Here is a 15,524-nt window from a genome sequence, read left to right as displayed (position 1 = left end):
TATAGCTCCACATTGACCTGGTACTGGCACGCCTTGTATATAGCTCCACATTGACCTGGTACTAGTACTCGCTGTATATAGCTCAACATTGATCTGGTACTAGTACTCCCTGTATATAGCTCCACATTGACCTGGTACTGGTACGCCTTGTATATAGCTCCACATTGATCTGGTACTGGTTACTCCCTGTATATAGCTCCACATTGATCTGGTACTGGTACTCCCTCTATATATTTCCACATTGACCTGGTACTGGTACTCCCTTTATATAGCTCCACATTGACCTGGTACTGGTACGCCTTGTATATAGCTCCACATTGATCTGGTACTCCCTGTATATAGCTCCACATTGATCTGGTACGGGTACACCCTGTATATAGCTCCACATTGATCTGGTACGGGTACACCCTGTATATAGCTCCACATTGATCTGGTACTGGTATTCCCTGTATATAGCTCCACATTGATCTGGTACTGGTATTCCCTGTATATAGCTCCACATTGATCTGGTACGGGTACACCCTGTATAAGCTCCACATTGATCTGGTACTGGTAATCCCTTTATTTAGCTTCACATTGACCTGGTACTAGTACTCGCTGTATATAGCTCCACATTGATCTGGTACGGGTACTCCCTGTATATAGCTCCACATTGATCTGGTACGGGTACACCCTGTATATAGCTCCACATTGATCTGGTACGGGTACTCCCTGTATATAGCTCCACATTGATCTGGTACGGGTACACCCTGTATATAGCTCCACATTGATCTGGTACGGGTACACCCTGTATATAGCTCCACATTGATCTGGTACTGGTATTCCCTGTATATAGCTCCACATTGATCTGGTACGGGTAAACCCTGTATATAGCTCCACATTGATCTGGTACTGGTATTCCCTGTATATAGCTCCACATTGATCTAGTACTGTTATTCCCTGTATATAGCTCCACATTGATCTGGTACGGGTACACCCTGTATAAGCTCCACATTGATCTGGTACTGGTAATCCCTGTATATATTTCCACATTGACCTGGTACTGGTACTCCCTGTATATAGCTCCACATTGACCTGGTACTGGTACGCCTTGTATATAGCTCCACATTGATCTGGTACTCCCTGTATATAGCTCCACATTGATCTGGTACGGGTACACCCTGTATATAGCTCCACATTGATCTGGTACGGGTACACCCTGTATAAGCTCCACATTGATCTGGTACTGGTAATCCCTGTATATATTTCCACATTGACCTGGTACTGGTACTCCCTGTATATAGCTCCACATTGACCTGGTACTGGTACGCCTTGTATATAGCTCCACATTGATCTGGTACTCCCTGTATATAGCTCCACATTGATCTGGTACGGGTACACCCTGTATATAGCTCCACATTGATCTGGTACGGGTACACCCTGTATATAGCTCCACATTGATCTGGTACTGGTATTCCCTGTATATAGTTCCACATTGATCGGGTACTGGTATTCCCTGTATATAGCTCCACATTGATCTGGTACGGGTACACCCTGTATAAGCTCCACATTGATCTGGTACTGGTAATCCCTTTATTTAGCTTCACATTGACCTGGTACTAGTACTCGCTGTATATAGCTCAACATTGATCTGGTACTAGTACTCCCTGTATATAGCTCCACATTGACCTGGTACTGGTAGGCCTTGTATATAGCTCCACATTGATCTGGTACTCCCAGAGGAGGAGATGTATATAGCTCCACATTGATCTGGTACGGGTACACCCTGTATATAGCTCCACATTGATCTGGTACGGGTACACCCTGTATATAGCTCCACATTGATCTGGTACGGGTACTCCCTGTATATAGCTCCACATTGATCTGGTACTGGTATTCCCTGTATACAGCTCCACATTGATCTGGTACTGGTAATCCCTTTATTTAGCTCCACATTGATCTGGTACTAGTACTCGCTGTATATAGCTCAACATTGATCTGGTACTAGTACTCCCTGTATATAGCTCCACATTGATCTGGTACTCCCTCTATATATTTCCACATTGACCTGGTACTGGTACTCCCTGTATATAGCTCCACATTGACCTGGTACTGGTACGCCTTGTATATAGCTCCACATTGTTCTGGTACTCCCTGTATATAGCTCCACATTGATCTGGTACTGGTACTCCCTGTATATAGCTCCACATTGATCTGGTACTGGTACTCCCTGTATATAGCTCCACATTGATCTGGTACTGGTAATCCCTTTATTTAGTTCCACATTGACCTGGTACTAGTACTCGCTGTATATAGCTCCACATTGATCTGGTACGGGTACTCCCTGTATATAGCTCCACATTGATCTGGTACGGGTACACCCTGTATATAGCTCCACATTGATCTGGTACGGGTACACCCTGTATATAGCTCCACATTGATCTGGTACTGGTATTCCCTGTATATAGCTCCACATTGATCTGGTACGGGTACACCCTGTATATAGCTCCACATTGATCTGGTACTGGTATTCCCTGTATATAGCTTCACATTGATCTGGTACTGGTATTCCCTGTATATAGCTCCACATTGATCTGGTATGGGTACACCCTGTATAAGCTCCACATTGATCTGGTACTGGTAATCCCTGTATATATTTCCACATTGACCTGGTACTTGTTCTCCCTGTATATAGCTCCACATTGACCTGGTACTGGCACGCCTGGTATATAGCTCCACATTGACCTGGTACTAGTACTCGCTGTATATAGCTCAACATTGATCTGGTACTAGTACTCCCTGTATATAGCTCCACATTGACCTGGTACTGGTACGCCTTGTATATAGCTCCACATTGATCTGGTACTGGTTACTCCCTGTATATAGCTCCACATTGATCTGGTACTGGTACTCCCTCTATATATTTCCACATTGATCTGGTACTGGTAATCCCTTTATTTAGCTTCACATTGACCTGGTACTAGTACTCGCTGTATATAGCTCCACATTGATCTGGTACGGGTACTCCCTGTATATAATAATATAATAATATATGCCATTTAGCAGACGCTTTTATCCAAAGCGACTTACAGTCATGTGTGCATACATTCTACATATGGGTGGTCCCGGGGATCGAACCCACTACCCTGGCGTTACAAGCGCCATGCTCTACCAACTGAGCTAGCTCCACATTGATCTGGTATGGGTACACCCTGTATATAGCTCCACATTGATCTGGTACGGGTACTCCCTGTATATAGCTCCACATTGATCTGGTACGGGTACACCCTGTATATAGCTCCACATTGATCTGGTACGGGTACACCCTGTATATAGCTCCACATTGATCTGGTACTGGTATTCCCTGTATATAGCTCCACATTGATCTGGTACGGGTACACCCTGTATATAGCTCCACATTGATCTGGTACTGGTATTCCCTGTATATAGCTCCACATTGATCTGGTACTGTTATTCCCTGTATATAGCTCCACATTGATCTGGTACGGGTACACCCTGTATAAGCTCCACATTGATCTGGTACTGGTAATCCCTGTATATATTTCCACATTGACCTGGTACTGGTACTCCCTGTATATAGCTCCACATTGACCTGGTACTGGTACGCCTTGTATATAGCTCCACATTGATCTGGTACTCCCTGTATATAGCTCCACATTGATCTGGTACGGGTACACCCTGTATATAGCTCCACATTGATCTGGTACGGGTACACCCTGTATATAGCTCCACATTGATCTGGTACTGGTATTCCCTGTATATAGTTCCACATTGATCTGGTACTGGTATTCCCTGTATATAGCTCCACATTGATCTGGTACGGGTACACCCTGTATAAGCTCCACATTGATCTGGTACTGGTAATCCCTTTATTTAGCTTCACATTGACCTGGTACTAGTACTCGCTGTATATAGCTCAACATTGATCTGGTACTAGTACTCCCTGTATATAGCTCCACATTGACCTGGTACTGGTAGGCCTTGTATATAGCTCCACATTGATCTGGTACTCCCTGTATATAGCTCCACATTGATCTGGTACGGGTACTCCCTGTATATAGCTCCACATTGATCTGGTACGGGTACACCCTGTATATAGCTCCACATTGATCTGGTACGGGTACTCCCTGTATATAGCTCCACATTGATCTGGTACTGGTATTCCCTGTATATAGCTCCACATTGATCTGGTACTGGTAATCCCTTTATTTAGCTCCACATTGATCTGGTACTAGTACTCGCTGTATATAGCTCAACATTGATCTGGTACTAGTACTCCCTGTATATAGCTCCACATTGATCTGGTACTCCCTCTATATATTTCCACATTGACCAGGTACTGGTACTCCCTGTATATAGCTCCACATTGACCTGGTACTGGTACGCCTTGTATATAGCTCCACATTGTTCTGGTACTCCCTGTATATAGCTCCACATTGATCTGGTACTGGTACTCCCTGTATATAGCTCCACATTGATCTGGTACTGGTACTCCCTGTATATAGCTCAACATTGATCTGGTACACCCTGTATATAGCTCAACATTGATCTGGTACACCCTGTATATAGCTCAACATTGATCTGGTACGGGTACTCGCTGTATATAGCTCCACATTGATCTGGTACTCCCTGTATATAGCTCCACATTGATCTGGTACACCCTGTATATAGCTCCACATTGATCTGGTACTGGTATTCCCTGTATATAGCTCCACATTGATCTGGTACTGGTGCACCCTGTATATAGCTCCGCATTGATCTGGTACTGGTAATCCCTTTATTTAGTTCCACATTGACCTGGTACTAGTACTCGCTGTATATAGCTCAACATTGATCTGGTACTAGTACTCCCTGTATATAGCTCCACACTGACCTGGTACTGGTACGCCTTGTATATAGCTCCACATTGATCTGGTACTCCCTGTATATAGCTCCACATTGATCTGGTACGGGTACTCCCTGTATATAGCTCCACATTGATCTGGTACGGGTACACCCTGTATATAGCTCCACATTGATCTGGTACGGGTACTCCCTGTATATAGCTCCACATTGATCGGGTACTCCCTGTATATAGCTCCACATTGATCTGGTACACCCTGTATATAGCTCCACATTGTTCTGGTACTGGTACACCCTGTATATAGCTCCACAATGATCTGGTACTGGTAATCCCTTTATTTAGCTCCACATTGATCTGGTACTGGTACACCCTGTATATAGCTCCACATTGATCTGGTACTGGTATTCCCTGTATATAGCTCCACATTGATCTGGTACGGGTACACCCTGTATATAGCTCCACATTGATCTGGTACGGGTACTCCCTGTATATAGCTCCACATTGATCGGGTACTCCCTGTATATAGCTCCACATTGATCTGGTACACCCTGTATATAGCTCCACATTGTTCTGGTACTGGTACACCCTGTATATAGCTCCACAATGATCTGGTACTGGTAATCCCTTTATTTAGCTCCACATTGATCTGGTACTGGTACACCCTGTATATAGCTCCACATTGATCTGGTACTGGTAATCCCTTTATTTAGCTCCACATTGACCTGGTACTAGTACTCGCTGTATATAGCTCCACATTGATCTGGTACACCCTGTATATAGCTCAACATTGATCTGGAACTGGTATTCCCTGTATATAGCTCCACATTGATCTGGTACTGGTAATCCCTTTATTTAGTTCCACATTGACCTGGTACTAGTACTCCCTGTATATAGCTCCACACTGACCTGGTACTGGTACGCCTTGTATATAGGTCCACATTGTTCTGGTACTCCCTCTATATAGCTCCACATTGATCTGGTACGGGTACTCCCTGTATATAGCTCCACATTGATCTGGTACGGGTACACCCTGTATATAGCTCCACATTGATCTGGTACGGTTACTCCCTGTATATAGCTCCACATTGATCGGGTACTCCCTGTATATAGTTCCACATTGATCTGGTACACCCTGTATATAGCTCCACATTGATCTGGTACTGGTATTCCCTGTATATAGCTCCACATTGATCTGGTACTGGTACACCCTGTATATAGCTCCACAATGATCTGGTACTGGTAATCCCTTTATTTAGCTCCACATTGACCTGGTATTAGTACTCGCTGTATATAGCTCCACATTGACCTGGTACTAGTACTCGCTGTATATAGCTCCACATTGACCTGGTACTAGTACTCGCTGTATATAGCTCCACATTGATCTGGTACACCCTGTATATAGCTCAACATTGATCTGGTACTAGTACTCCCTGTATATAGCTCCACATTGACCTGGTACTGGTACGCCTTGTATATAGCTCCACATTGATCTGGTACTAGTACTCGCTGTATATAGCTCCACATTGACCTGGTACTAGTACTCGCTGTATATAGCTCCACATTGATCTGGTACTGGTACTCCCTGTATATAGCTCCACATTGACCTGGTACTAGTACTCGCTGTATATAGCTCCACATTGATCTGGTACACCCTGTATATAGCTCAACATTGATCTGGTACTAGTACTCCCTGTATATAGCTCCACATTGACCTGGTACTGGTACGCCTTGTATATATCTCCACATTGATCTGGTACTGGTTACTCCCTGTATATAGCTCCACATTGATCTGGTACTGGTACTCCCTCTATATACTTCCACATTGACCTGGTACTGGTACTCCCTGTATATAGCTCCACATTGACCTGGTACTGGTACGCCTTGTATATAGCTCCACATTGATCTGGTACTCCCTGTATATAGCTCCACAATGATCTGGTACGGGTACACCCTGTATATAGCTCCACATTGATCTGGTACTGGTATTCCCTGTATATAGCTCCACATTGATCTGGTACTGGTATTCCCTGTATATAGCTCCACATTGATCTGGTACGGGTACACCCTGTATATAGCTCCACATTGATCTGGTACTGGTATTCCCTGTATATAGCTCCACATTGATCTGGTACTGGTATTCCCTGAATATAGCTCCACATTGATCTGGTACGGGTACACCCTGTATATAGCTCCACATTGATCTGGTACTGGTAATCCCTTTATTTAGCTCCACATTGACCTGGTACTAGTACTCGCTGTATATAGCTCAACATTGATCTGGTACTAGTACTCCCTGTATATAGCTCCACATTGACCTGGTACTGGTACGCCTTGTATATAGCTCCACATTGATCTGGTACTCCCTGTATATAGCTCCACATTGATCTGGTACGGGTACACCCTGTATATAGCTCCACATTGATCTGGTACGGGTACACCCTGTATATAGCTCCACATTGATCTGGTACTGGTATTCCCTGTATATAGCTCCACATTGATCTGGTACTGGTATTCCCTGTATATAGCTCCACATTGATCTGGTACTGGTATTCCCTGTATATAGCTCCACATTGATCTGGTACGGGTACACCCTGTATATAGCTCCACATTGATCTGGTACGGGTACACCCTGTATATAGCTCCACATTGATCTGGTATGGGTACTCCCTGTATATAGCTCCACATTGACCTGGTACTAGTACTCGCTGTATATAGCTCCACATTGATCTGGTACACCCTGTATATAGCTCAACATTGATCTGGTACTAGTACTCCCTGTATATAGCTCCACATTGACCTGGTACTGGTACGCCTTGTATATATCTCCACATTGATCTGGTACTGGTTACTCCCTGTATATAGCTCCACATTGATCTGGTACTGGTACTCCCTCTATATACTTCCACATTGACCTGGTACTGGTACTCCCTGTATATAGCTCCACATTGACCTGGTACTGGTACGCCTTGTATATAGCTCCACATTGATCTGGTACTCCCTGTATATAGCTCCACATTGATCTGGTACACCCTGTATATAGCTCCACATTGATCTGGTACTGGTATTCCCTGAATATAGCTCCACATTGATCTGGTACTCCCTCTATATATTTCCACATTGACCTGGTACTGGTACTCCCTGTATATAGCTCCACATTGACCTGGTACTGGTACGCCTTGTATATAGCTCCACATTGTTCTGGTACTCCCTGTATATAGCTCCACATTGATCTGGTACTGGTACTCCCTGTATATAGCTCCAAATTGATCTGGTACTGGTACTCCCTGTATATAGCTCAACATTGATCTGGTACACCCTGTATATAGCTCAACATTGATCTGGTACACCCTGTATATAGCTCCACATTGATCTGGTACTGGTAATCCCTTTATTTAGTTCCACATTGACCTGGTACTAGTACTCGCTGTATATAGCTCAACATTGATTTGGTACTAGTACTCCCTGTATATAGCTCCACACTGACCTGGTACTGGTACGCCTTGTATATAGCTCCACATTGATCTGGTACTCCCTGTATATAGCTCCACATTGATCTGGTACGGGTACTCCCTGTATATAGCTCCACATTGATCGGGTACTCCCTGTATATAGCTCCACATTGATCTGGTACACCCTGTATATAGCTCCACATTGATCTGGTACTGGTACACCCTGTATATAGCTCCACAATGATCTGGTACTGGTAATCCCTTTATTTAGCTCCACATTGATCTGGTACTGGTACACCCTGTATATAGCTCCACATTGATCTGGTACTGGTATTCCCTGTATATAGCTCCACATTGACCTGGTACTGGTACGCCTTGTATATAGCTCCACATTGATCTGGTACTAGTACTCGCTGTATATAGCTCCACATTGACCTGGTACTAGTACTCGCTGTATATAGCTCCACATTGATCTGGTACTGGTACTCCCTGTATATAGCTCCACATTGACCTGGTACTAGTACTCGCTGTATATAGCTCCACATTGATCTGGTACACCCTGTATATAGCTCAACATTGATCTGGTACTAGTACTCCCTGTATATAGCTCCACATTGACCTGGTACTGGTACGCCTTGTATATAGCTCCACATTGATCTGGTACTGGTTACTCCCTGTATATAGCTCCACATTGATCTGGTACTGGTACTCCCTCTATATACTTCCACATTGACCTGGTACTGGTACTCCCTGTATATAGCTCCACATTGACCTGGTACTGGTACGCCTTGTATATAGCTCCACATTGATCTGGTACTCCCTGTATATAGCTCCACATTGATCTGGTACTGGTATTCCCTGTATATAGCTCCACATTGATCTGGTACTGGTATTCCCTGTATATAGCTCCACATTGATCTGGTACGGGTACACCCTGTATATAGCTCCACATTGATCTGGAACTGGTATTCCCTGTATATAGCTCCACATTGATCTGGTACTGGTATTCCCTGAATATAGCTCCACATTGATCTGGTACGGGTACACCCTGTATATAGCTCCACATTGATCTGGTACTGGTAATCCCTTTATTTAGCTCCACATTGACCTGGTACTAGTACTCGCTGTATATAGCTCAACATTGATCTGGTACTAGTACTCCCTGTATATAGCTCCACATTGACCTGGTACTGGTACGCCTTGTATATAGCTCCACATTGATCTGGTACTCCCTGTATATAGCTCCACATTGATCTGGTACGGGTACACCCTGTATATAGCTCCACATTGATCTGGTACGGGTACACCCTGTATATAGCTCCACATTGATCTGGTACTGGTATTCCCTGTATATAGCTCCACATTGATCTGGTACTCCCTGTATATAGCTCCACATTGATCTGGTACACCCTGTATATAGCTCCACATTGATCTGGTACTGGTAATCCCTTTATTTAGCTCCACATTGACCTGGTACTAGTACTCGCTGTATATAGCTCAACATTGATCTGGTACTAGTACTCCCTGTATATAGCTCCACATTGACCTGGTACTGGTACGCCTTGTATATAGCTCCACATTGATCTGGTACTCCCTGTATATAGCTCCACATTGATCTGGTACGGGTACACCCTGTATATAGCTCCACATTGATCTGGTACTGGTATTCCCTGTATATAGCTCCACATTGATCTGGTACTGGTATTCCCTGTATATAGCTCCACATTGATCTGGTACGGGTACTCCCTGTATATAGCTCCACATTGATCTGGTACGGGTACACCCTGTATATAGCTCCACATTGATCTGGTACGGGTACTCCCTGTATATAGCTCCACATTGATCTGGTACTCCCTGTATATAGCTCCACATTGATCTGGTACACCCTGTATATAGCTCCACATTGATCTGGTACTGGTATTCCCTGCATATAGCTCCACATTGATCTGGTACTGGTACACCCTGTATATAGCTCCACAATGATCTGGTACTGGTAATCCCTTTATTTAGCTCCACATTGACCTGGTACTAGTACTCGCTGTATATAGCTCCACATTGATCTGGTACACCCTGTATATAGCTCAACATTGATCTGGTACTAGTACTCCCTGTATATAGCTCCACATTGATCTGGTACGGGTACTCCCTGTATATAGCTCCACATTGATCTGGTACGGGTACTCCCTGTATATAGCTCCACATTGATCTGGTACTGGTAATCCCTTTATTTAGCTCCACATTGATCTGGTACTGGTAATCCCTTTATTTAGCTCCACATTGACCTGGTACTAGTACTCGCTGTATATAGCTCAACATTGATCTGGTACTGGTACTCCCTCTATATATTTCCACATTGACCTGGTACTGGTACTCCCTGTATATAGCTCCACATTGACCTGGTACTGGTACGCCTTGTATATAGCTCCACATTGATCTGGTACTCCCTGTATATAGCTCCACATTGATCTGGTACGGGTACTTTCTGTATATAGCTCCACATTGATCTGGTACTCCCTGTATATAACTCCACATTGATCTGGTACTCCCTGTATATAGCTCCACATTGATCTGGTACTCCCTGTATATAGCTCCACATTGATCTGGTATTCTTGTGCATTTTATTTTATTCCTCTTGTGTTAGTTAATATATATATATATATTTTACTCTGTATCATTGGGAAAGGTTCGTCAGCACGCATTTCACTGTAAAGTATACACCAGTTTAATTTGACGCATGTCATAAATACAATTTGATTTGATTTGGAGGGCAGGGTGCTGTACCAGCAGACATCACTAGGGGTCAGAGACAATCCTGAGATCAATACAGAGTCAGCAATCACAACGCAGTCTGTGTGTCCGTGTCTGTGTCATTGAGTACGTTTACATGCACACTAATAATTCGATATTAAACTATATTTTTATATCGAAAGTAAGCGTACGTTAATTAAAAACACCTGGTTTTCTGAGCAATCTTTCAAATGATTAGGACATGTAAACAGCTTAATCGGCGTTCCAGTGGTGTATCTGATCTGCTCATGTGCTAGCACCAGTCGAGCCTCCCTCTTTAGCGCCAATGAAGTGAGTTCAGATACAATGTATGCATCTTATAAGTAGTTTTCACATACAAACTTATGCATATAACATCACTCAGTGAAAGCGCATGTGTGTTTGTTTGTTTACCTGTAGCTCGACTCCATAGCCTGTGTACACAGTGACGGTGTATGTACAATGTAGGAATGTTCCATCTGGGAGGGGGGGGTCGTCAGAAGAGTCTATGTATCCCTCGGGGTCGGAGAAATTCACCATACAGCCAGACACAGCTAGAGATAAGAGGAGAGGTCAAACATCGATTTAACAATACAATATTTGAGAAATGTATTTCACAGTGTAATCCAAGATGCTGGTGAGATAAGCACATCTCTGTCTTCAGTGAGAGAAAGGTAAACAACATCAACAACTGCTTTCTGTAAAAGGACAGGGTGTTCTCTGACATTGATGATGCTCTAGTCTAGTCTAATGCAGAGGTTGGAACGGTTCAGAGAATAGAACTGAAAACTAGAAAATAAGGACATTGTTCAAGGAACAGAACCGGGAACGAAAGTGGTCTATACTGTTCTGGAACAGAACCGTTATTTTAAAAGCATTGGAAACCGGTTAATAAAGTATTGTTTATGTTCCGGGTATATTTCCCAGTCCCACAAACAAACGTAACAAAGTGCCTATGCAAAGTCCTCCCTGTGTCAATCAGAAACTTCTTAGAGTGTCCATGAGTAGGCTACCAGCCGCTACCGCACCGAAGCATAGGCTCTACTGTAGCCTATTGACGATAGCTACATGCATGATTCGGAAGATAGGGAGAGAGATTTTTATTTAGAAAATAATGGATTTGGCCTCCCGAGTGGCGCAGTGGTCTAAGGCACTGCATCACAGTGCTAGAGGCGTTACTACAGACCCAGGTTTGATCCCGGGCTGTATCCCAACCGGCCATGACCGGGAGTCCCATAGGACGGCGCACAATTGGCCCAGCATCGTCTGGGTTAAGGGAGGGTAATTTTCTATGCTAGTTAGGGATACTATAGTTATCACATTTCACATTGGATTCATTAACTACAAAAAGGTAAGACGTTTTTAATTCCGGTGCACGCTCTGCATGCACAAGCTTGTTAACTAGCTTGCTCTGGTCCAATGTTAAGCCAAGTCTCTGAAGTTCAAAGACATTCAAAGTTCCTCCATAGACGCTGCTCCTTCGTAGGTACAATTCTGTGGGCCTAATTCAGATAATGCATACCATAACAAGATGCCCTTCACCCTCTCTCGCTCTCTCCCGCAAAATGTTAAGTTGCATCTCGTGCCCTACACTTGTCTTTCCATCAAGCCCGTAAACAACTTTAGCATAGCAAACAGCTCTATCCGCACTGATTGGTGAAGTTTAATTTAATTTAATGAGCAAATGTTTTATTTTTTTAAATAAGGATTTCAGAGGTTCAAAAATGAACAGAAAGGAATGATATAAAACTTTACTTTTTTTTGTTCAAACGAGTTAGGAACTTTATTTTGCTGGTCGGAACTAAAAAAAAGTATGTTTCTGTTCAGAACAAAAAGATCGAAAATAATTTTGGTTCCAACCCCTGGTCTAATGTATACCACTTATACCCGGTGAAGGTGTTTCTGCATCCATGTCTGCGTCTGCGTCCACGGTCGCCGTGACGATAGTGGTGACCTCATCTCGCTGTCCCGGCAGTGTGTGTGTCACGGGCTGAGAGGAGGAGGTGAGGGGGTTGCTGTCGGGCTGGGAGAGCTGTGAAGGGAGGGGTGATCCGCTGTCGTGGGGTTGTGAAACTGGGGGTTGTATCCTCTTCAACAGACCCTGTTGATCCAGAGACAGACCTCCAGACAAGCCCCCTCTGCTCATTTCTCTCCCCAGGAGAGGCAGCAGGTCCTGGGGCACAGCTGAGGGCAGGACCATTCCCCCTGTCTGGTAGAAGAGATGATCCTTCTGAGCCAGGACTGACTCTAGCAGATCACCAGCGGCACTCATCCCCACCCCGGGCCCTAACCCAGCCTCGGGCCCTCTCCCCACCCTGGGCCCTAACCCAGCCTCGGGCCCTCTCCCCCTGGGTGAGTTTCTGTCTGTGTTCCCTATGGCTGGAGAGGGGGAGGGGGAGGAAAGTGGAGGTGTGGTGTTGATATCAGCTAGAGAAACACAGAGAGAGAGAGAGAAAGAGAACGAAAGAGAGAAAGAGTGAGACTCAGGTAACATTTTCCAGGGGTCATGCAGTCTGGACACTAGCGCTGCTTTTCGCTCTGGAAATAATTGTCCTCTTATTTACATTCTGTTAGGTCAGAGCTGGAGCTCCATGGGTTCTACTGTCTGTTCCACTGTTATCAGGACTACTGTCTGTTCCACTGTTATCAGGACTACTGTCTGTTCCACTGTTATCAGGACTACTGTCTCTTCCATTGTCTGTTCAACTGTTATCAGGACTACTGTCTCTTCCACTGTCTGTTCCACTGTTATCAGGACCACTGTCTGTTCCACTGTTTTCAGGACTATTGTCTGTTCTACTGTCTGTTCCACTTTTTTCAGGACTACTGTCTGTTCCACTGTCTGTTCCACTTTTTTCAGGACTATTGTCTGTTCTACTGTCTGTTCCACTGTTATCAGTACCACTGTCTGTTCAACTGTTATCAGGACTACTGTCTGTTTCACTGTCTGCTCCACTGTTATCAGTACCACTGTCTGTTCAATTGTTATCAGGACAATTGTCTGTTCTACTGTTATCAGGATTACTGTCTCTTCCACGGTCTATTCCACTGTCTGTTCCACTGTTATCAGGACCACTGTCTGTTCTACTGTTATCAAGACTACTGTCTGTTCTACTGTCTGTTCAACTGTTATCAGGACTACTGTCTGTTCAACTGTTATCAGGACTACTGTCTCTTCCATTGTCTGTTCAACTGTTATCAGGACTACTGTCTGTTCTACTGTCTGTTCAACTGTTTCAGCACTACGTGGCTTATGTGGCATCAAGTTGACCAGCCCAGCACAATACACCTGCTCTCTACTGCACACACACACACTCACATAGGCAGATCACGGACTTTCTGGGCGAGGAGTGACAGGTTAGGCAGTCAAGCATGACGGGGGGGTTGAAGAAAAGCATAGACAGGCACACTGCTCCCACGCATGCTAAAAGGCCAACTCCAACAGCTCAGCACTAAAAGCGACAGAACAGCGCGCACACACACACACACACACACACACACACACACACACACACACACACACACACACACACACACACACACACACACACACACACACACACACACACACACACACACACACACACACACACACACACACACACACACACACACACACACACACACACACTTACTTTCTTCATGGCCAGTGTATCACTGTGCTGCTGCCCCTCCATTCTAACAAAACCACTGGATCACATAACACCTGCTCTCAGAACAGGCTGATTTTTAAAAGCACACATCCTCACACTGACAAACAGCTTTTGACTTTAAAGTGTCAGTAGAAACAATAACAAAGCGGACTCCCCTCCCTGGTCCGGTAAAAAGCTGAGGGATGGGGCTGAAGAAATGTAACCTCACTTGAATTCATAGACAGAGCTATGGATGCAATGCCTGACCATCCATGATATGAAAATGACCATTTTATCCATCGTTTTGGGACTATATAGTGTTTGTTTACATTTTCTTTGTTTACAAATGTTGGGTTCTGATGGGGTACTAAGATGGGGAACTAAGCTCATGAGGCATTAATAAGTTTATATTCTTCAAGAATCAATGGGTACATATCATACATTTTTAAGTCCAAAAATGTATGTAGCAACTGCTGATTGCCCCTTTAATAGTGTCTGTTGTGTCTGCAAAGAGTGTCTACTCCACCCATCAAACCTTCCTCAGCCACCAACTCAACGTCTGTAGGGAGTGTCTACTCCACCTATCAAACCTTCCTCAGCCACCAAACTTCTTTACAGATAAACAGGAGAAGATGTGGAAGACACATGTCAACAGGTGTGCCTGATCTGATACAAAAACTATTTTTATTCCTTGTTGGTTGAACAATAAATGCTTTTACACAGTACACAGTAAATCCGTTGGAGGAGTTATATTGTAAATGTGTGACTATAGCAAACACTGTGTACATTTACTTTGTCTCTCTCTACCCATCTACACTTCTAGTCTAGAAGTGG

General features: G+C 44.1%; 1 protein-coding gene across 2 annotated transcripts in view; it reads right to left on the bottom strand.

The window, feature by feature from the left end:
- Positions 1–15,524, bottom strand: part of LOC124049123 (seizure 6-like protein) — a 75,409-nt gene that overhangs the window by 33,914 nt on the left and 25,971 nt on the right. For both annotated transcript variants that reach the window (XM_046370479.1, XM_046370480.1), the window contains exons 2-3: positions 12,946–13,485; positions 11,473–11,612 (exon numbers count right to left, since the gene is read on the bottom strand). In XM_046370479.1, coding sequence (XP_046226435.1) covers positions 11,473–11,612; positions 12,946–13,485 — 680 coding nt within the window. The remainder of the gene's footprint in view (positions 1–11,472; positions 11,613–12,945; positions 13,486–15,524) is intronic.

Source organism: Oncorhynchus gorbuscha, linkage group LG11, assembly GCF_021184085.1.
Source record: "Oncorhynchus gorbuscha isolate QuinsamMale2020 ecotype Even-year linkage group LG11, OgorEven_v1.0, whole genome shotgun sequence".
NCBI classification, from domain to species: domain Eukaryota; kingdom Metazoa; phylum Chordata; class Actinopteri; order Salmoniformes; family Salmonidae; genus Oncorhynchus; species Oncorhynchus gorbuscha.
Note: the sequence above shows the minus strand (reverse complement) of the source record. Positions and strands in the feature narration are given on the sequence as shown.